Consider the following 23,785-nt stretch of genomic DNA (forward strand, 5'->3'; position numbering starts at 1 on the left):
TTTTTTGTGTGGGCATGTGTTTTCATATGCAATGTTGTGTTTGCATATCGATTTCGTTTGCAAAATGTGGCTGCCATGGATGTGTGTGGAAGATGGATGATTGCGTGAAGATTTATATTACATTTTCAGAAAGCCTTGGCTATGGTTAGACAACTGAGCTGTATCTGCGTAGTAGTCCCTTATTTTGTTTATGTAATTTCATTTAAACAAAATTCAGTGGTTCCAGCCTCTCAAATGTGAATGTTTGTTGGTTGGTGGTTTCTTTAGTCTTCTATGACAGTAAATTGAATACCTTGGGTTCTCTACTGTTGGTTTCACAAATCAAGACATTTAAAGACGTTACCTCGAGCTTACAAAGTCTCACATTTTTCATGGTTATCTGACATTTTGTACATTAAACGATTCATTGATTAATTGAGAGACTAATTGGCTGATTAACCAATATTGAAAACAATGGTTAGTTGTGGCCCTAGACTGATCCTTGATAAACCTTTAAAATCAGGTGTTGTTTGTGCTGTATTTTCAACATTGTATAGAAGTAGTTAATTTTTCCTTCAGTGGTTTAAGTTGGGTTCACTGGGGCCACTCATACCAAAATTGCATTCATGTATTTTATACTGCAGGGCACCAGTTGAAAGTGTCCAAAGAGCACAAGTACAATAAACTCAAAACCAACTCTGCAGCCTCCCCTCATCCTCCTTCGCTTCTCCTCCAAAGAAACTTCCACTTCCCACAAATGACAGGAATGGCGGGAAGCACAAAAAACCCTATTCACCACAGCTCAGCCTGTCTGGGGGGAGCAGGGCAGATGTATGGTTTTAGGCCAGAGATGGTCTGTCTCTGTGTCTCTCCCAGTGTCTGTGTTGTGTAGGACTGCCTGTCCTGGAATGCAGAAAGCAGCCTGTTTTCTGTTAGCCCTGTCTGATCTTGCTCCCCAACATTGTTTTCTTGCTGCCTCCATAATAGACTGAGGGTCTGGTGCTAAGTGGCACCTAAATACTGTGTTTGTGTAAGTTTGTGAATGTTCTCACATATGTTTGTGAGTATTTGCGCAAATACATGTGTTCTACTGCTACTGTATATACTGTTAGTAGCCACATATATTTTTCTCTTTAAATTATGATGCACAGAGTATTTTGCCTTTTCTCCCTCATGCCTTCACTTCACTCCTCCCTGTCTGCCTCTCCTCTCCACATCTGAGTGTTCTCACTGGGTTTGATGAATGCTGGGTACAGCCACATAGCTTCAGGCTATGTCAGATAGTCATTAGCTCAATCGGTCTGTTTCTCGACATCCTGTACTAGCAGGGGGACCACACAGTGCTGCAGTAACATGGCATGATCTTTGAGGAGATGACAGATAAGTAGAGCATGAGAGTGTAATATTAGAAGGCCGGAGGATGGACACTTTAATACCTTAATCTTTGATGTGAATCTTTAGTGATTTAAACAGGGTGAACCACAGGTAGGCCCTGGAGCTGCTGTGGCTGCTTTATATTTCTAAATCTTTGCTCACATTGGCTGCTGTCTTCTGTGCTTTTATTTGAAGATGAAAGTGCCTTTGTCACGATAACACTTCCCCTTCATCTTCTCTTTCTTCTTGGATGTCACCCCCTGACTGGCTGAAGTTATTTTTCCTATTTCTCCCTTTCACTTGAAAGGCATTGTTTGACATGTAAAATGACGTTATTTCACATCTTGTTTGTTTTTATCCATGCACAAACAGCTTTTACCTGCTGTAACAACTTCTTTGTTGCCAACAGCCATGAGTAGTAACGTCTATCTTGTCATCACTGTGAATAGACATGTACAGAGGCTTGATAAACTGTTCTATAGTTACACTAAAACCATAATTGTCTTTTACATATTTGTACATTTATGTATACAAAGTTAATGAATTAAATACATCTTAGTAAGATTTGGATATATTGACCTTTGGATAGAGCCAGGCTGTTTACCCTGTTTTCACTCTTAATGCTAAGCTAAACTAATTACCTTATCCATACTTCTGTGAAACTGTCCCTTTAATCTCAGTTTTACATTTAGGATGAAAATAATTGTACTTGTGTAATGTTGTTTGGACGAAAATACATTAAGACCTTTCAGTCAAATGTATGACTTTTTCTTTGCTATTATTTTAAAGTACCATTTATGAGCCACTTGTAATCAAAAGTATAGCTCTACCAAAATATATATCTTGGCAACTGACTGATAAATACACAATAATATAATGTAATATGTCAGAAAATTTGGCAGCAAAAGGCATATACACTTCTCATAATGTAGTCATTTTAGTGCAGCAGGGTTGAGCACAGTGCTTATACAGTAGCTCCATTATTTTGCATGATCATCCTGCCTTTTTTCTGCACTCATTTCCCTCATTTCATCTTCCCTCTTTTTGTCTCTGCTGTTTTGACCATCTGAGGCTATACTTGAGTCTTTCATTGGTTTTGAGAGAATTCAATCATGGCCTAGTAATTGTTAACAGGCACCCATCAAAACCAACCCAAGTCTTTGCCTTATGCATTTTTCTACATCCTCTGTTTTAATTTTAGATTTATGGAGGGATAATTTCTATGGCAGCAGCTTGTCCAAGCCCCCACAGCCAGCTCGGTTGCTGTTTTCTGTGAGAGAAAGATGACTTTTGACCTAAAGTATTTGCCATCCATCTATCCATTTGCCCTTCATCCCATTCCTCTGGTGACCACACCCTTTTTTCCCTGCTCCAAATGCAGCCATCGCAGTGCGTTCCAGTCTCTCTCTGCCATTCTTTCTAACCAGCCTCTCTTCTGTCTCTTATCCCCCAGCCCCAATGTGCTTCCTTACCAAGGGTGGGATAAGTGTGATTGGTTTTGTATGTACTCAGTGTGCAAGGTTTGAGGGTGCTCAGATGGTAGTGATTGGGGTTGTTTTGTGAGACTATGTGGAGGGTAAGCATCTTAGCGTGCTGTAGGGCCTGGCCAAAGAAACCACACAGCTCTACCAACAGCACTGCAGTGCTCCTCTGCCTGGGATTTTGTTGTTTTTTTCCCTTCCTCACTTCATGTTTTTTTTGTCCTCTTTTCCTACATATTGTGCCTTCTCTCTCATCTCCCGTTGATCCTCTTTTATCTGTAGTTTGAAAGGGATTTGTACTTTTTTATTCTACTCTTAGTGGTGTGGATGTTTCTCTGTTTTTGGTTCGTCTGAGTATGTAAAAACAGATGTGTTCTGAGGATGTGAGGCCCTGGCTGTTTCTGTTGGATCACACTTTCCAACTTGTACCAGTGAATCAACTTATTGTGGTTGAATAGAGACGACTGTCTCTTAAGGTTTAAATCAATCCCTATTTAAAGTTGTAGGTCTTCGGGTTTTGAATATCAGTGAAGAAAATTCTTGTCAGACACTCCGTTTATTAATCATCAGGCTACTGCTGTGTGGCATTGTTTTTATTTTTTCACAATGCCTATATTGAAAGTAATATAAGTCAGTGTGTCTTGACTTTTATTTTTCCATAGAATATTTATTTTATTTGTTGTGAAAAACATCTGTTTTTGTGGCTTTTCCTTTTTTTGAAGGGGTTTGAGAACAGTTTCTATGATATTATAACCTACAGCATGAGTCTAGTGTTCTCTCTCTTTGTTCCTTCATTATGACTAGTGTTTTTCACAGATGAGAATCGGCTGAGTTTATTAGTCTGGTTTTATCAGTGTATGATGAGGCCCCTTCTGAAAAATGCTTGTAAAACACCAAGGCACTCTGTAACAAAGAATGTTTATTCCTGAAGTTGCTCATATGTTGTCCATACATTCTCACTTACTGGAATGCCTTTCCTTCGCTCATGTGGTTCAAATGATATGACGCCAACAGAGTCATCCTATATTCCAGTAACTAATTAGCTTTGATGTTATGGATCTCAGGGTCTGGGCAGATTGCATTAAAATCTTGTCTCCTGTTATACACATAAAGTGCCAATAATCTGCTGCACATTGTGTTGCCTGCCCTCCCACAGAAAGTCTTGTGTCAGCTTGCTACAGAAGAAGACGATGCTGCAGCCCAGGCATTAATGAAGCATATGGGTGTACCACCTAAAGAATACCATCTCAGAGTCCTGAGAAAGGTATCATCTCTTTATTCCTGTTTGTTTAAATCTTGTCTGCAGTTATCTGTGTTGTATGTAATTGCGTTGGTGCATGGGGTATGTGGGTTTTCCTGCATTTCAGGTGGTGGCATCGCTGCAGGAAAACATTGGGAAGAGTTGCAGTTCTCTGGGCAACATAAGTCAGAGGTAGACCGCAGTACACACAAATGATTATATTCATAACTCATTAATCTGCTTAGTCTTTTTCTCATTCAGTTGTTTGGTCTGCAATGTTAAGAAATAGGACATGACCAATAGAACACAACCTAAAGATATTCAGTTTACAGTAATGTATAACCCTGAAAAGCGGCAAATTCCCTCATTTAAAAGCTGGAACTGGAATAGGCCTCTTGGAGTTATGGATTCCTGTCTTTCCTGTCTTTGATACTATTTTGTCCATGTCCATTAAGTGAATGCCTCCCCACAGGTGCTCATGTGATAACATTCTGGCTACGTCAGAGGCTTGTGTCCCTCTGGTCACTTGTCCCGAGGCTGCTCCTCTCATTGGTGCATTGCTACAGCGTCCAGCGGCTTGTGTCAGAGCAACTCTTAGTGAAGATTTCCTGGATGCTCTGAGCTCTGCCTACTCAAGGTAGGGGAAGACAGACACAAATTCATGCACTATATAGTGCCCTCAAGCATTCCCACAACTGAACAAAAAAGTAGTGTCCCTGGTGTGTATTCTACTTTCTACTAACAATCTCACAATGCAATGCATCATAGAGATGTGAAAATTACAGTTGTTCGATGTGAAATTTACAGTTATGTGACTCGACAGCTGTCAGATGATGCTGCAAAATGATGATAGCTCATAAATGTCCAAAATCTCAATTTACTGCTCAATATAAAGTGTAGAATGTTTCTTATATAGAGAGGAGTGAGTGATCGGAGTGTGGGATTTTAGACACAGCTCATGACATACAGTCTTTTCTACAAGGTTGACTCCTAAATGTATAATCCAGCATGTGGATGAAATATATCCAGTGATATAAAATGTAAAATGATATGGTAGGATATAAATTTATCAGTGCTGTTTGTTTTTCCAGCCAGGGCTTGTCATTGGAGGAGCAGGCAGTAGTCTCTCTGTGGTATCACAGGCTGTCCAGCTTGGAGGAGGCAGTGCTCAGTCTGCTGGAGTCTGTTATGACCAACAAAGGGTCAACATCACAGAGGCTGGAGCAGCAAATAACACAGTCACTGCTGGTGGGTGATTCTTATAATGACAGTCATGAACGCAATCAAAGTTAAATCAACACAGAGGCACTGAAGGACCCAGGGTATTTTAACTAACAATCTTTTTTTAATGATTCACTTGCTATCACTTAATCTTGTAGTCTACAAAATGTGAAAATCTGTGAAAAACAATGCTCATAATTATTACTCAGAGCTGACAGTCTGACAGACTAATAGTCCAGAGCCCAAAGATATTTAGTTTACAAGGATATGACACAGAAAACAAGGGTAAAGAAAGACAGTTAATCAAGTATCAAAAAAGATGCTGATTAATTTTCTGTTGATGGACTAATCATTTATTCTACTAATCATTCCATCTCTAGTTAAGTTTGTATGTGAAAAGTCTGGTCTTGTTTCAAACCAGCTCATGGAACTTATAGCTTCAATGACATATTTTACCTCATTTACCTTCTTGAACAACTGTTTTGGCAGCATCTTGTTAACTATTGTGGGAAGGAAGTATTACATGGTAGCGAAGTAAAAAGGCCAAAGTACACTGTATATGGAGACTGGAACTTGTGACCAGAAGAGTGTGTGTGAAAATTGTCTAATATTCCATCTGTGAAACTGATGAGACAGTAATGATGGCCTCATTTAATCCTCAGTCTGAGACACAGTGAAATGTGTAGAGTGTTGTGCTATTATACTATGGTATTCTCTGAAATTTTACTGCTGCATAAATTGGCAACATATATGCCTGTTGATAAATTGGTGACATATTGCTGCTGTTAAATGGGTTTGTTATGTACATAGTTTGACTCATCTGCCCTGAATTATACAGTCTCGCATCAGAAATCACTGCACACTCCATATGTGTTTAGCTCCAATTTGAACAGCTTTGTAAACTGTGAAACCAAACAGTTTGAATATAAGGCCTGCTCATTTTATTGTGAGATATGGAGTTGTACTGTTTTCATATGCATAGTTCTTGGAAACATTCCATTGCTTTTTTGGTGGATTTTTATTGACTGTTTTTGCCTGGCTAACTCACACCATTTGGCTTTGCTCTGCATGCATCTCACATCATTTGGCTAGCTCTAAACCACATCTCACATCATTTGGCTTGTGCTACACAGCCTTTACTGTGCTGGGTAAGTACTGAACTCTGTCACTTGAGTCCTTGGCCACTCTTCACATCATATAACTTAAGATCTTGCCCAGTTCAAAAGTCAGAAGTGATTTTTGATATATGGCTTGTTATGATTAGATATTGAAGATGATGTCCTCATTACTACAATGCAATGACAAAATAACAGTGACTTGTGTTCTTCTCACTTTGCCAACAAGAGCAGCTTTTTATTTCACAATAACTTGGAACATGTTAGACAAATTAGTGCAGCCACTGTGATAAGCAAGGATAGCAATTAAATGCCTCAGTGAAACTAGACAATTCAAGAAAACTCAGACAAAGCTCTGAAATTAGATGCTGCCATGTCTACCAGCATCTAGACCTGTCTCTAAAGTAGTCAAACACCGAGTAGGCATGACAGAAAAATAGAGGGGAGGGGAATAGATTAATCTATGTAGACAGGCTTTCTACAAATTGTTTGTGCCAAACGTCTGTGCCCAGCAATAAAGCACCTTGTGTGCTCGGTTATGAATGGCATCCTGTTTACCTAAGTTACTGATTGCATTGCCTTTGGTAGGTATAGATGTCAAAGAAACTCAAGTGGGAAACAAGAACTTACCTGCCATTTTGCCTCATGTTAACTCAGGGGAAGTTTGTCAGTTGTGTCACTCTGTTTTCCCAGAGTGATGGTCCGCTTGACCTGTGTACATAAGAGGCTTGCAATGCACACTTTTTTAGTTTAAAAACTGTTCTCAAAAATTAAGATTGATTAGAACACACCGGTATATCAATTACTAACAGTGCATGTACAGGAATATGCCTGCCTGTTGATTGCCCTTGATTCCATCACCCTGAGTTTGTAGCAGCTACTATGTTGTAAACTATCAAACTTATTCTATGTATGTGTGCGTGAGAGAGAGGCAGAGAGACTGTTTACTTCTCTCTCCCATCATGGATCTTTTTGTTTACCTTCTCATCCATCTCTGATTGACCTCTGTTTTTATCACCTCGCTAGTTCACACGAACATGTATGCATGCAAACCCTCACACACACATGCCTTTCGGCCGCCATGCTTTTGTTTATGATATTACATCTGGTATAGTGTGTCTGTCGTTAAGAGTCTGGACGGAATACGTTTAGGTTTCACTTAGCCTTCAGGTTGTTTGGATGTCAGATGTGTGTTTCATGCGAGTGTCTGTGGAGGCGAGTCTCTGTTGCTGTACACATGTTCGAGAGAAAAAAAAAGAAACAAAAAGCGAGCGGCGTCTGAGCAAACTGGCTTGTCTCTCTCTTTGCCTCCCTTTCACTCACTTGTTTAAACTGCAATCAAAAATGGGAAACATGAAATTAGGCTCACATTCCTCGTTTTGGCTTGTCCCACCCCCCTGTGGTCCAGTGAGAGACGCAGGCCCAATAACAATAAATACTCACTTCCTGGGCCTGACTGCCAAAAACAGGATGTTTGTTGTGTGCTGTAATTGACCCTCCTTGAAGTGTTAGTGGTAAGGTATGGAGGAGGACACTTAAAAAAACCCATCTGTTTTCACTAGGGAGAATCATGACAGTTTGCACACATGCATGTACCCTGGCATGCAACCCACATACGCAGATGCTCACAGACATATATGAACTGCATGCCAATGTATTGCTGATGCCTATCCAAACAATTACATGTGAAACTGTTTTTTTTTTCTTTTTTTTTTTTTTTTTTCGATTAATGCATTTTTCTTGCCTGAGAGGAGGCATATATATCAAAACTGAGATTGAAAGCACTTGCTTTGTTTGTTGGGACACTGTAATGACACCATATAAACACTGGGTGGGGCTATTGTTGTGACTGTAATTGGTCTGGCACTTATTCAATTGTGCAGTTGATGCCCCTTTATAAAAATGTGGTAGCTTATATATATCAGTACCATACCATTATAATATATAATTCATCTTTGTTAACTGCTGACATCAGTGGCAGCTTTTAGATTAGCTGTGAGTAAATTAAATACATACACAAGCTTCCTGATGTCTGATTATGGCCCTCCTTTTAATGTTTCTACTGCTATATTACACGATACGATTAATCCCCATAAGGTAGATTACATGTGCTCCTCCTGAAGTGAAGTGCACTTCTCTATGTAAGGGTGTGGGAGGGGGTTGCAAGGGAGAATAATTAGGGACTAGAATGTATAAAAAACGGAGAGGGAGGCGGACATGAACAGTACAGCTGTTAAATGTTTGCGCTGGGGCGTTTTAGAATGTGTTAAATCTAAAACACATGATGAGTGTGTATTAGGAGAGGATGAGAGTGTGTGTGTGTGTGTGTGGGTGTGTGAAGGAAGGACTGACAGAGTGGTAAACTGAGTGGTTAATAGAGAGAGAGTGAGAACGGCGACGAACTGAGGCTCCAGAGCGGGGAGGTTTGTAGATGATGCAACAGTGACACCCAGTGGTCAGTATTTTGGGTAAACACTTCTATATTCTTTAATTGGTTTTAATGGAAACAGATATGTCTCATGGCTATGGTCAGTATTTTTTGTACTTTATGGAATGCTATGCCTCTTCGTCCCATTCTTGTGAATGCAACATCTCAGTAACACCTTGAGGAAAATTTTCTTCAAATTTGGCACAAACATCACTAGGAATCAAGGGTGAACTGATTAGATTTTGATTGACAAAGGTCAAGGTCACAGTGATCTCATGTTCTTGTGAATTAGGAATGTCCAGAGGGGATTTCATTATATCTGGCACAAGCATTCACTTGGACACAAGACTGTACTCATAAGAATTTGGTGGTCAAAGGTCAAGGTCACTTTGACCACACAAAACATGTATTTGGCCATAAGTCAAGAATTCACACACTAATTAACTGCAACTGGACTGGCTGACAGAGGCATACAACCACAGGGGTTATACTAGAAACTCATGAGTGACTGAAATTTTATTAGTGGGAGCCATGTGTTTTCTCAGGCTCAAACATTCTGTCAATTGGCCCCTCCACACTGAGCTAACACAAACTGGAGCACATAGAGCAAACATTTTGGTAACTGCTAACTACTTCTTAACTACTGCTTACCTTAGCTACACCTATTTCTAATTCTTCGGTAATGGGAAGTTAAGACTTGTGTCTGGGTTGAACAAGGGTTAAATATCAACAGATTTTAAGTCAACAGCAGCTGGATGTGCTTTAGATTCTTCAAGACAAAAGCAGCTGAAGAAGCCTTTTTAGATGACAATCTACGGCAAGCTCATTTTTACTTGACTTTTCAACCTTTTCAACCAGCTTCTTAGAGCCCCACATTTTAATTATGTCCAAACACAGGTATATCTCTTAATTCCCCAGAAACAGGTGTAGCTAGACCAGGCTATGATGGTAATTTCTCTGAAGCATGCAAAATTAGCAAATAAAATATCCTAATTTCTTTGGAAATTGACACAAACAATGATACTGGACCTGTAAATGGCTAATTTGTAAAAGGCCACTAAATAATGTGGAAAGAAAACTTAACAATATTTAGATTGAAGTGTGCATGAAACCTTCCAACAGGATGACTTCAACACAGTTTGTTCACAAGTTGGACACTAATGAATTTTGAGGTTGCAGTTCAAACCTGACTGAGAGAAAGAAACTTTGGAAAGAGTACAAAGATAATTATGTCTGCAAAATGTCTGAATATTAGCTCCTGGTAATTAAAGAATAGTTGTGGATTTAGTGGTTTTGTTAAGGCAACTCTGAACACTTAGTGTAGATTAGAAAGCATAATTTAATTTCTGATTTGAAGCGTAGCACAGCATATGAATCAAACGCCTGACACTCCAACAGACATGGCAATCTAATCATCAAAGATGACTTATTAGATATTAGATATGTCAGAAATATCCTAATATAAGGTATATTTATTCTAATTTTGCACAAGGAGGACATAACTTGAATCAGACAGTTACATTTAAAGGGAACTCAGACTTAACAGCTCAGTGACCTTCTGACTGCGCAGTAAAGGAATATATCATAGATGTAGGAGTGTAGTGTGTCATTTATGGATTGCATTTATGCATTACCATTTGTGCACATCCATTGCCCTCTTTCAAGAGTCACAACATTTTCTCTGTCTTAATATGTTACATTTTGGTCTTAAATTATCCAAAAAACATTCACTTAAAATCCTTTTTTGGACATAACTTAGAAACTTACATGGTAATTAACTGAAACTAGACTGGTTGGCAAAGGCATACAACTGTGAGGTGGAAATTCTAGCTCGTATTTTATCTTGAGCAGCATAACTTTATCGACCATAGATAATATTTGTGTTTTTTTGTGTTTCAGCCAAAAGCCTGTGCTCAGCACTGCTCAATATTCTTGGTTGTAAATGACATCTTCAGGTGAGTGCTAGTGTGTCTTTTGTTCATTGTTGTGAAGGTTGTGTGTGTGTGACTTTTGTTTTTTTTTTTTTCAGTTGACATAACATGTATTCTGCTGAAGTGTGCCTTTATGTTTATTTGCAAATTTTGTTGATGCCTTGTGATGGAGTATACCAGTATTTGTGTATGTGTCTCTGTCAGGTCTGTCCTTAAGAAAGCTGAAGAAAACGAGCGTGTCAAGTCTCTTATCCAAACTTTTACCAGCTGTTTCCTCAGGGAACTGGCACTGTTGCAGGTAGGGCTTGTCTTTTCAACAAAATATCGAAAAGTATGACATAAATAATTGTTTCTTGTAGATGTAGATTGATATAGATGTAAACTGTCGTGAATTCTTCGGTTTATAAATTTAGAAATTACCATGGAGTCTTATCCACCATCCTCTATGTTACCTAGAAGTAAATGAATGGTCACTTTTATGCTGCAGGCTTCGATGCACACACAGGACGATGAACAATTTCCTCCTCTCTGCAGGCGAAATCACTTAACATTTAATGAATCCTCTACATTGTTATCACTTGATCTCCAGCCGGGAGCTCACTGCTCACACCACAGTTCACACCTCTGCCTTGCAGACAATAAATGCTTTTATTTCATCAATTTGCAGGTAATAACTTTGCGCAAATAAAACACCTGCAATGTGTGGATACCACTGTGAGCTGTTACACTGATGTGTCACTTTTAAACTTTTGCTAAAACTCTCATCCCCCACAGATTCTTTCAGATATATATGAGTCTGTTTTTGTATAGGCGTCCTCTATCAACACATCCTGTGTGACTGTAGGGAATTATTTGGAATTCCCATGTCAGCCATTACTGTCAAAGGGCCAGAAAATAGATATGTTACTGTGTAGGTTTGATGCATTACCTGCTACACGGGTTTGTGAATATAACTCAACTTCTTTTCACCTCTATTAACCAGTAGATGGCAGTGCTACAGTGTATTTACAGTAGACTCTGTTTAATGGCTGTAGTCACACTGCACTAAACGCTACCTATTACACGCTACATTACACATTAGCACCTACTGTATCACCGTTACACAGCCTCCCATTCAAAATGTCATTTTTCAGGCTTTCAGGTGCACAGTGATGTATGAGTTCAAGGTAAGTGTGATTTACATTTATGGAGCTCAAGAAAAAACTGTGCTTTGTGTTGTTTCAGAAGTGTCTATCTTTGAAGGCGTTCTTCCCACAGTCACCTCAGAGCCTGCTGGTTCCCCTGTTGACCCTGCCGTCAGGTCTGTGTGCAGATACACTCATGCTGTGTGTTCTCTTGTCTGCTTTTGGATGTTTCACTCTGACACAATACACAAAACCCTTTATTGTGAGTAAGAGTGTATTCAGGTATTCTTTAACTGTGTGTTACCCATTTTCCTGCTGCAGTGAATGGGCTCTTCTATACCTTGTTCTTGCTAATCAGTAACAGTTGGTTAACAACTTCACAGTGTTTTATGTCTAGTATAAAAACTGTCATTTGTCATGTGAAATCTATACATAAGTTTAATGAGTGGTCTGTTATGTACAAGCTACTATTTATTGTGAATAAATGAAACCACTGATCATGTTACACAAACACACTAATACACCTTTTTATTCTTCTCAGTAAGAAGAATTGATATTATCTATATTGAATATGTATTACCAGTGTTTATGTATGGGAATCTTTACTGTTGAAGGGATGCACACTAGGTGAGTGCTGGGGCACAGTGGAGCAGTGCTTATCAGTGTGTGCCCAGACTGGCCTGTAGGCAGAAATGATTTACATGAATGGAGCCATTTAGGGACACACTGGAGCCCAGCCAGAACCCTGAGTTAATTATTACTGTGTATGTGTGTGTGCGTGTGTGGTGAAGGGCAATTTTTCAGTGGAGACTGAATGGAAATGTTACTGTGAAAAGTAGAAGATTTGAGGTTTTATCATGATTTGTGCTCCCTCTGAAAAAGCTATAAATTAAGACTCAGCATTGCATTGTTAAAACACAGCCAGGGGGGAAGACCTGGATCAAGATATGAAACGTTTGAAATATTTGTCAGTTAGTTTGTTTGTCAGCTAGGTACGGTTTTACTGCAGCATGTGGTTTGTTGTAGCAAAGTTATTTTTGACAGAACAATGTGGCATGTGACAAACACCACTCTGGCCCTTTAAGCAGTTAAAAATAATAGCTGGGAAACAGGAAAAAGTAATTGCAAGGACTGACAGAAGTACATCCAGTTCTGCTTGGGAAATACTTGTGCCTGATATTTGGAAAGTTGTCCGTTAAAGTAATTTCACATTCAAAATTTTCTTGTGGTACCCTCTGGACAGCAGTAATTTCAATTTCTTTTATGTGTGTGTCTTTTACTTGGAAGTATTCTGCATCTTAAGAATGGTTAGACATTTTGGGAAATATTCATATTGGCTCTCTTGCCAAGAGTTAAATGAGAAGATTGATACAACTCTCAGGACAGTAAATATGAGGCTAGTACCAGTAGCTTAGCTTAGCATAAAGACTGAACAGAAACAGCTTGCTGTAATAAAATCCACCTACCAGCACCTCTACAGCTCACTCTTAAACACATTATATCTGGTCAATGCAATATGTATGAGGACACAGCTGAAATAAGCTTATTTTTTAAATGCCAAGACTTCTCTGGTTCCAGCTTCTAGGTGATGAACTGAGCTAAGCTAAGTGGCCGCTGGCTGTAGTTGCATATTTACCTTACAGACATGAGAATGGTATCAATTCTCTCTTCTACCTTTTGGAAGGAAAGCAAATACATGTATTTCTCATAATGTTGTCCTTTGACATTGACTAGATAGCTAGCTCTGAATTTTGTGAATACTAATTGATTTTAAAGTGTGTATTTGTGCTACAAGTAATAATTATGTCTGTGTATCTGAATCTGTTCTTACAGAGTTGCCTCAGGAGGCTTGGAGACATCACCTGAACTGGCTCAGCAGCTCATTACAGAGACTGACAGAGGAGGGAGAGGAGAGAGACGAAGACAGCAGCCGTAGCACCAGGTTAGAGTGAAAAAGGCTTGTAGAGAGAATGTGTTAATATGTGCCTGCTTCCACCACCCTATCGAATGCCTGTGTGGTGTTCTTATTTCCATTAGCTGCTGTTGAGGGGGTGGTTAGTCAGATATTTTCCTCTTGCATCACAGCAGAGCATCACAGCAGAGAGGTCCTGGTGCACTGCATGGCTCCTCCAAGCACTCATTAGAAGCTATTAGCTTGGGAAAGAGAGAGAAGTGGAGAAAACAAGTGTTGGAAAGCCCAACAAGAGTGAGAAAAGGAATGCAGAAGAAGAACCAGAGAAGCAGGGAGAAAGTGGACAGAAAAAAAAGATAACCATGTTAGAATGAAATAGAGAAAAGCAGAGAGTGAGCAGTCATGGTTGGACAGATTTAGAGAAAGAGAGGTTAGGGGATGCGGATAAAAAGCAGAAAGCAGTTGATGTCCTAGAGATGGAGACAGCTGACTTGATACCCTCCAGCTGCGGTTTTTAACAGGGCCCATTATCCCCACCACCAGTCCTTTCTGGAGCTCCATGCAAAATTCCCAAAACATTGTTGCGAGCCAGCAGTGGGAAAGTAGTATGTTGTGTTGCTCCGAGCGAAGATGCAGCTGCCAGGGCCCTGCAGAGGGGTGCTGCTGGTTGTATTTGGGAGCCAAGGGGAAAGAGGGGGAGATGAGGAGGAGAGCTCTAATGATGGTATCAATGAAATTTGAGAGAGAGATCCCTATCACTCTTCTAACTTTGAGTCATAGTCTAGCTGTAGCAGCTGTGTAGCTCTGTTTCATGCTCTCTTTCTGCCTAAATCTCAGTCCATCTTACTTTCTTGCACACTTTTTAAATTTTACAGTAATATGTGATACATTTTTTTCAGCATAGGGAAATTGAACGCACAAACAAAGGACCAGGAAATATTTGACATTTTTGCTTGAAAAACTTAACATACTTATTAGTTAGTATGCGGATTAATCATCTCAACTCTGGTCACATTCTTCCTTTTGCTACCCTACTTTCTCTGCTGTCCCTTACTCATTCCTGGCAGCAGGACTGCGTTCCACATCATGTAGAATTGAGTGAATAGCTAGTTAAATATTATAAACATAAACACGCACAGATAGTAAAGAGGTTGTGCTAGGAAAACAAAACTCTCTGTGTAGATTTAACGTGGATTTTAGGGTGGAAGTGCTATAAAAACATAAAACTGAAGCTTGTCATCTTTTATGTGATGAAATATCGCCCTTTGAAAGAGCCAATCATATCTGCCCCTCAGGCTGATGTCATAAGTGGGAATGAATAATGACATTCAGTATCTAACTGAAACAGATCTGTATAAAAGCTTTGTCTTTCTTTGATCATCCATTGCTCCTGTCAGTTGGGGCGGGACTAACATTACTGGCAGCCACTCAGAGTTGTGGCTCATTAATAAAGCTCTTGTGATGTAAATGACCCCAGACAGCCTGTTATTAGAGGGTTTGTGTGGCGCAATGGAAACCAAATGATTTTATGAAAACTTTGGTGAAAAAACATCACAGATTTGTTTCAGAGACAAACAATAAATTCAATTTGTCAAAATGTAATAAAATACCTCCCCCTTCTCTCCTTTATGACCAAGTGTTTTTTAACTATTTGGACAACAACTGGAGTGTAAATTATTGTCTGTTGTATTTTACAACAGTAGTTTGGGGCAGCAATTGGAGAAGGAGAAAGTTATACTTATTCACAGACTTACCTTGGAAAAACTGAGGATGGGATGGGTTGAGTGCCAGGCTATTTAGGAACTAAATTAGACCACCCAAATCACCTCAGTTTATAGATATTAAAACGTGTTTATAGCACTGTTAGCCTCATCGACTTGGGAAGTTCCACTGTAATGCTGTGTTTGTAATCCACCATTATGAACTGAACTTGAAAAAAAAGATAAATCCTTACCACAAGGTCCACTTACTTTTTCAGCCACAGCTTATTGAGCCTTCATCCGTGGATTGAGTTTGCTCAGTTGTCATGGAGATAGTTAAGTTATCATGGGTCCGGAGTATAAAATTATAAAAGTATAAAATAGTATAAAAGTTATGTGAAATTCACAAGATGTACCTGAAAGTTCTGGAAAAAACAAGTATCTGGTTATTGTGATAAGATTTTTTTTTAGTCAAAATGCTGTCTCCAAGGTCAAGAATGGATTTTTTAACCCTGATATAATTGATGATTTTTGCTATGAATTATTCAGTTCTTTTTAATTGCAGTCCATACAGCATGTGCTAGTGTAATTATGTTCTCTGGTGTGCTGCAGTGTCATTTGTCATTTCCACAGCAGCACAGAAGAATCCTTCAGATCCCACGAAACTAAGCTGAATCGAGTGTTTAGTCAGCTCATTACCTGTAGTGTTAAGCATCGTTTCTCCTCCTATTCTACAGGGGGCACCACAGAGTGTTTGAGACCTGGTTCCTACTGGTTCAGTGTGCCCACTGGGTGAGGGTGACTCTCCAGCTGCTGGGGACATCAGGGCCTGAAGACTGTGGCCCTCTCCTGTGGCTGCTGACCTTCTACCACCATCCCACCAACAGGGGGCACCAAAGAGCTCTACAGATGGTAAGATTGTACTTAAATGTTTTTTTTGTTGTTGTGTTTTTTAGCCATGTTACTAAGTAGGGATCAGTCGAGCCACTACTTTGGTCCACACTTAAATATCTCAACAACTAAACTACTGTGTAAATATTACACCTGCAAAACATGCAGCACAGTAGCAGTGTCGCTGTGAGCATGTTAGCATGTGGATGTTATAATTTAGCTCAAAACACAGCTGTCACTAAATACAGCCTCACTGAGCTTCTAGCAAGACCGTAGACTCTTAGTCTAGTCTTGTTGCATTTATTTAGGAAACCTTGTTTTAATTTTTTACTTATCTCACTTACTCCTGTTGCTGCTTGCATTAGCAATGCTGCTAGGTGAAGAAGAGCAACACCTCCAGGTTCAGAGGATTATTTGATGTGACTGGAGGAAGTAGTGGGTATATACTCTCAGATAGTCTGTCTATGTAGCATGCAGTATCATAACTCAGCAACATAACAATGTAGATGCTCTGTTATTTGCTCTTGGCAGATGTGTTGTCGCTGAAAGCCACAGAACAAAAACAGAGAAAGCAGAATAACACTTTAAAGAATAAATTATGGATGACCCTTATATGTGAGAGGGAGGATGTGAGAGAGTGAGACTGTGGTGAAGAGCGAGAGAGATACAGATGAAGGAGGGGAGCTGGGTGAAAAGGGTGATGTAGTATTGATTTCTCAGTGAGTGTCTGGCCAGCTGGCCTGAGTTTCATCTCTCTGTCTCCTGTTCATCCGCCTCCTCTCATAACCCTGGGAGACTCGCTGTCGTCGCTACCATCCCTCCTGTTACGATCTTACATTCAGCTGGCGCAGGGTAGTCTTTGTTCATTGTTTACAAATTACTAATCTATTGATTTTTATTTATAGGAAGGATACTTAAAGCAATGCTTCTTGATTCCAGTGTCTTTAAATAAACATCTGTCAGCTGACCTTATATTGATCATATTAACCGTTTCCAGGTACATGCCAAAGAAGCTTGGGGCCACCTACACTGCCTATTCTCTGTCTCAGCTCGTCCGCTTTCTCCTGACCACCTGCAGTCATTGGTCACTCTGCTGTCACCTCAACCCAAGCAACCATCACTGTCTCCACTATTGATCCTCAGCCTCTTAGTCAACTTTGCTGTTTTCTCCAAACAGTCATTAAGTGGATCAACACAGATTTTACAGACGGTGAGGAAACAATCCGTTCTCTTACATACATTATTTTTTAGGTTTGTGATGTACATTAAAGGTTCCATTAAAGTGAAAACAGAGTATAGCATCCATATTATATTTTTAAAATGCAAAATTCAAATAAATGTAACCTGTAATGGACAACAGATACTCACAGTGGTGGTAATTGTGGGTTTTCAGCACGGTTTATCCAAAATCTCTTGCCAGATTTAGATTTTTTGTCAAATGGACTCTAATTGCTTTGGATGTATTATGAAATACACAAAGATGACATCAATTTCTGGAAATGTAATTTAGAATACATTATCTAGCATTATTTAGTGTGCTGCTGAGTTTAATGTATCAGTCTGTTTTCCTTTTCAAACAATGCCTTTTCACATAACAATTTTCCTTTTTCTGGTAAAGCGTTTTGGCCTTGTCACAGGCAATGTCTTTATGTCTTTGTCTGTGTGTTTGTGTGTGTGTCTGTGTATATGTTGGTCGGTCCAGGTGGTGGATCGGTCTGGTCTAGTTGATGAAGCAGCGTGTGTTCTCAGCTCACTGGAGCTCAGACTAAATGAAGGAAGCTGCTTATCAAGCGACGCTAACCGAGTTCATCTGAGGATCGAGGCACTTAAAAACACACTAACACATATGCATGCAGCAATGGAGCCCTGCTGAGAACCAAGCATACACACTCTCGTGCTCTAATACAGGTGAGAGCGCGTACCCACATGCACAGACACACATACAGGCACACCCACGCATTAACACAAATAACCAACAGCAGTGAGTTCATCCTCGACTCAGGGTTTTTTGAGGGCACGTTTGCAGAATGACAAATAGCCACACTCCTGTGTAGATATGCTCAGTACAATGACAGGAGTGTGTCAAAACAGCACAGCGAGGACAGATTATGTGGAGAGGCAACAATTATATGCACACAGAATCAGACACACACACACACACACACACACACAACTACAAGGCCCACAAGGACACTTGAGGAGTGACAGATCACACTGCAAAGAAGCAGCAGCGCGTACAACGTGTCAGAGTCCTCCCACTCATATAATTGTCTCACAAAATAAATCCTTCACGCTACACATGCTGACTGCACGACATTTAGGTTTGAGGGAAAGGAAAACCACATGCCAGTAATCTTTGTATAGTTACTCTTTGTGCTAAAATATGTTTATACGAAAGACATATTTCAACAGTACCGAGTATATGATGAAATGTGAATAATGAAATGTAATGTCACTCATTTCTGTATGTACTCTGTACTCTGTTGTTCTCATTGTTTAAAGATCGTCTCTACTGGAGTGTTACATTTGAGAATACCCTGCTTATGCTTCCACATAACTGCTTCATTACAATGTTAACATTGTACAAAAGCATCAAACAGTTAATTGATTATAATTCTTTTGATGGATTGATGAATTGTCTAATTGTTGCAGATCTAAAACCACTGATGGAGTTGTGCAGAAATACAAACAGAACATAGATTTACACTTTTTTGTGATTCCCTATCAAAATGATTCAAGTTTAGCATTGTTCACATTCGTTGCTATTTTCTAAGATCTAAGAAATCTAATATATAATTTTCTGCACTTGACCTTTCTATGAATGCATTAAACAACCAATGTTTAATTCACTAATATAGATGAATACAAAATGACAATTTAACTATGCTATTTGTGCCCAGACACAAGGCACTAACTGATGTTCAGGTTTTGCTCCTTCAGTGATGGAATGAGCTTTAAAAAATCATGTATTTAATAAAAAAACATTTTATTTTAACATAAGTATATAAAAATTTTGCTTAAAAATATACAGAAAAAAATCTTACCATTATTAATTTTTCACACAGCAGTTACAACACTATCAATTACACTTACAGAAATGCCCCGAGTGTGGTCGATGTGTATTTTCCAGTGTTGTTACAGGCCCAAGTGAAGTAATTTGTTATGTATAAAAACATTACTCACCTGGAAGTATTTCCAGTCTAAACTCTTAAGAACTAGATCACGGCTTTAGACTAAACAGACATGAACTCACACCTACACACACAGAAACTAACTTAAACACAGCAGCTGAGGTTGGAGGTGCAGTGTCTTTATCCATAAAATATCTCTCTCTTCCCATTATCTATCATTTTAAAGCAGGTGAGATGATGTCATTTTTCTGTCTCACCACAGCAATAATGAAGTTAACAACACTGTATCTCACTATAAACAGCTTGTATCGTTATTGGTTCACACACACCAGCTATTTCTTTAGACTTGAATGAACAGAACTGCTGTCCCCTAAACCTTGCCAGTTGGCCTTGGCTGTGGAGTAAGAGCGCAGCCTTCTGGTGTTCACACTGCTGAGCGATTCTGCAGCATCCCCTCTCCTACAGAGGAAGAGGAGGTGAGTGCTGGACCGTCCTGTGTGCCAAACTCCTATCATCTCCGTCTGTAGTCAGCAACCTGGAAGAGAAAGATATGGACAGATTGGAGCATTACAGAACATTTGGTAGATGTCTACAATCCTCTGGCTGAACTGTTGTTATCTACCTGATGTGAAGACAAACACCGAACACTGTTTGAGTTTAGTCCAGACAAATAATCCAGTTTAGCTTATGTTGTGTGGCCGGCACACAACACAGAATCCAACAGATACTGGATTTTTGAGTTGGATGCCGGTATTTCAGAATTGAAAAAAATCCAGTTACAATAGATCGATCGACACATTTTTGATAAGATGTCTTAAATTAGTTTAATAAAGAAATGTGAGAAGTACTGAGCAGGACAAATAAACACACTAAACAAACTTGCTAGTGCCCTCTGGTGGATGAGCAATGTAATGCTGGCGCTATTTCTAACGTTTTGCTGCAAACATAACTTTGGCATATCTGTGCTGTAGTTTATTGTTGAAAAAAATGTAAGATATACTGACTGACTAACTGACATTTACTTTATTATCTGTTCTATAATTATAAATTACTTCTTCGATTTATAGAAAATGCCACAAAATAGTGAAAAATGCCCATAGCAGTTTCCCAGAGACTCAAAGCAACATCTTAAAATCAATATTCGAACTTGTTCTCTCAACAGTTCAAAATCCAACAATATGAGACAAACAAAAACAGTAAATCAGATTCTCAAAATTTTGGCAATCATTTAATTAACAAATAATTTCAGCAATAGATCAATCATAATAAGCTAATAGTGGCGGCTAATAACGGCTCTACTGACAGTCTGGCTTTAATAAGTTTGAAAATCATCAGAATAAATGTGTTTATGTCACAATTTTGTCTGCAAATAATCATATTCCTTGATAGTGTAAAGTTTTCTTAAACTTTCTTTTAAATGATTGACATTATATACAAGTATATAAAACATATATAAGTATTCTTAAAATATAGCACAATTCATTAGACACCAAAGCACATGCTGTGTGAAAACTGCTACCACCACGAATGTGATCATTTCTCAAATCCTGAAAAGAAATACCCAAAAATTGCATGTAATCTCTAAAAAAGGAAGAATGGATGTGTTGGGACCAGTGCTAGTGTTTGTTTCTGGTTCGGTGGTGAGTGGACTGGACTCCTGTTCCTGCTGAACTGAGCCAGTGGTTCTATAGGACTGATTATCAGCTCAGTAGGCACAGGAAGCCAAGCCCAAATCTCTGTTCGCTCTTTCTCATGAAGCACTGGCTGGCCACGAACACTTCTTTTTTTTTTTTTTTTTTTGGAGTGTCTGTAATGAAGCAAAAAGCAATGCCAGCTCAGGCGGCATGTCAGGCAGTGTTCGGCTTTGCCAAACCCACAAGAAACCCCACTACTGTAGGTTCATTTAAACTGTGAGATTGTTGGATTACACTAGGTGGCGAAAGGTGCGGTTGACACGGTAGAAACTTCACCACCGCAGTGTCAGCAGGACCACCGCTGAATGCTAGGAGGCTGGAGCTATCGAAAACTATTGGTACATTGTTGGCACAAAAAAAGGTTATCACTCTGATCATAAAAATTTAACTATAAATCCATCAAAATCACATTCTACCGGCTTTTGCGAGGGACATGCATACACACTGCATTAGTTAAGACTGAAAAAGTTGCCAACATATACTTTGTTTGAAACAAAATCTAACGCAACAGCTCCCTAAAATATGCTTGAAATTAACAAGACAATCAGTCAACTTTAGTTGCATGAAGAGAGGGAGGTGTGGGTGGTGTGGGCCGAATAAGTTTATTTTCGGTGTCTTTATACAATGTTGCTTTGTCCTTTGATGTGCAGAGTACCATTTCCCTCCCATTAGACTGTAATAAATCACCTTTTAGATATGGGCTCTGATGGCAATTCCTCTCTTTTACAGGCCTTTGATGGTCATTACTCTTTTAACAGGCCCTAAATATAGGTCTAAAAATGGCAGGCTCCACATGGCCCTCATTTCTAATTCACACATCTGTCCTCGTTTAGTCGCCATTTTGTCGTTGTGAATATAGAGCGCTATAATACCTCCTCAGGGCTCATATTCTGATTGCCAAAAAAAGGCTGACCAGTTTTAAAATATATTTTCAGCCATCTGTCACTGTTTTGATTCGGGAGCAGTCGGTCCAGAACAGTATAGCTTTGCATTACAATTAGATGGTCTGGCGAACTATGCTCGCATTACAGCAAAAGTTACAGTGGGTCAGTATTTTAAACTTTCAGGTCTCAGTCACATATGATTTGTTCTTTGTTTGTAGTCAAGCCGCAGATATTGACAGCTTGGGTGTTGATGCTGATGAGTCTAGTTAGCAGGAAATAGTTATTATGAGATACTTTTTGTTTGGTGGAGAGATGCAAATGGAGGTTGGTGTCTAGCAGTTCCAAAACAAATTCATTTCTTGGGACAAGTGAGACAGACTGAAATTTATTGATCACTGTGTTGACAGACGGCGCAGTGAGGTAAACAGAATCCTGCATGATAAACCTGCTCACGTTGTTGAGAAAGTTTGTCCTTAGTTTGCATTGGCTTTTTGCATTGTTTTGTTCTTAGTTTGCATCAGTCAAGATAACGCTTATCTTGACTGATTTGGGAACCCTCTCTGGCTACGCTCAGTAATGCTGGAAACAAAGCGTGTGGTGTGACCCAATTGAGAATTCTTGCTTTTCTTTATCAGTGGGTGTTTTACAGGATGACAGCTTTTTGTTTCTCCTATCTGAGACGAAACAATAGAGGCTTATATTGCACTGTAAATTCACTTTAGAAACACTAAATTGTCCCAATAAAGTGAAACTGACATCCCTAAATAATGGAAGGCTCTGAAATCGTTGAAAGATTTCCATCTTTGACGCCTCAGTCTTGTTTTCCTTCACAGTGTGGAAATGTGTTGTGTGAGAGTCTGTTGGCTTTATGGATCTCTGTATCTTGGCCTCCTCAAACTGAGATTAGATCACAAATCAATACATATCAGCCAGGGATGCGCGGACGGCACTTTTCACTGCCAAAGTGATTTAAAGTTTAAAACCTAAAGCACTTTAAAGGATAATTTGACGGTCCTGTCAGCCTTTTTGAATGAGTTACCCTGCTGTATCTCAACCTGACTGTAAGGGTTAAAGGAACTTTGACATTTTGGGAAAAAATAAAAGAGAGTGATTGATACCACCACAGCCAGCAACTGGTTAGCTTAGCTTAGCATAAAGACTGCAGAAACTGCTACCGTGGCTCTGTCCAAAAGGTAAAAAAGCTCACTAATTAACAAGTTCTATCTTGTAATCCAAAAAAACTTGTTGCCACTGTGAGGTCACCAAGCAACCGTCAAAGACTCCAGGAAGTCATTGTGCCTGGCTGAGAAATAGTTGCACACAATCTAGACACAAGATACAATTTGTGAATTAGTGAGCCTTAGAGCTGACTTTAAAGGTGCTGGTTCCTTTGGACAGAGCCAGACTGGCTGTTTCCCCCTGTTTTTAGTCTCTATGCTACGCTAAGCTAATGAGCTGCTGGCTCCAGTTTCATACTGAACTGAGAGTTATGAGAGTGGCATCAATCTGCTCATCTAATGCTCACCAAAGACACAAACATATTCGCCAAAATCTCTACCCTTTCCTTTAAATGTTCACTAAAAACAGCAAATCCATATTTCATACTAATGCAGCATGTTTGTTGAATTTCGGAATGTGCTCTTGATTGACACTACTCTCCCGCATTTGCAACTGAGGACC

At 39.4% G+C, this 23,785-nt stretch overlaps 2 protein-coding genes across 4 annotated transcripts in view; one reads left to right on the forward strand and one right to left on the reverse strand.

The window, feature by feature from the left end:
• The window catches only part of fancc (FA complementation group C), a 29,073-nt gene extending 9,968 nt beyond the window's left edge, over nt 1–19,105 (forward strand). The window contains exons 5-15 of the mRNA XM_018669241.2: nt 3,991–4,098; nt 4,202–4,266; nt 4,547–4,711; nt 5,166–5,322; nt 10,738–10,793; nt 10,974–11,067; nt 11,994–12,069; nt 13,727–13,835; nt 16,243–16,417; nt 17,394–17,606; nt 18,099–19,105. Coding sequence (XP_018524757.1) covers nt 3,991–4,098; nt 4,202–4,266; nt 4,547–4,711; nt 5,166–5,322; nt 10,738–10,793; nt 10,974–11,067; nt 11,994–12,069; nt 13,727–13,835; nt 16,243–16,417; nt 17,394–17,606; nt 18,099–18,269 — 1,389 coding nt within the window. The 3' untranslated portion in view covers nt 18,270–19,105. The remainder of the gene's footprint in view (nt 1–3,990; nt 4,099–4,201; nt 4,267–4,546; nt 4,712–5,165; nt 5,323–10,737; nt 10,794–10,973; nt 11,068–11,993; nt 12,070–13,726; nt 13,836–16,242; nt 16,418–17,393; nt 17,607–18,098) is intronic.
• A 244-nt stretch (nt 19,106–19,349) lies between these two features.
• The window catches only part of aopep (aminopeptidase O (putative)), a 72,638-nt gene continuing 68,202 nt past the window's right edge, over nt 19,350–23,785 (reverse strand). For all 3 annotated transcript variants that reach the window (XM_018669237.2, XM_051074820.1, XM_018669238.2), the window contains one exon: nt 19,350–20,062. The gene's annotated coding sequence lies outside the window, so the exon portion shown is untranslated. The remainder of the gene's footprint in view (nt 20,063–23,785) is intronic.

Source organism: Lates calcarifer, linkage group LG13, assembly GCF_001640805.2.
Source record: "Lates calcarifer isolate ASB-BC8 linkage group LG13, TLL_Latcal_v3, whole genome shotgun sequence".
Lineage (NCBI taxonomy): Eukaryota > Metazoa > Chordata > Actinopteri > Centropomidae > Lates > Lates calcarifer.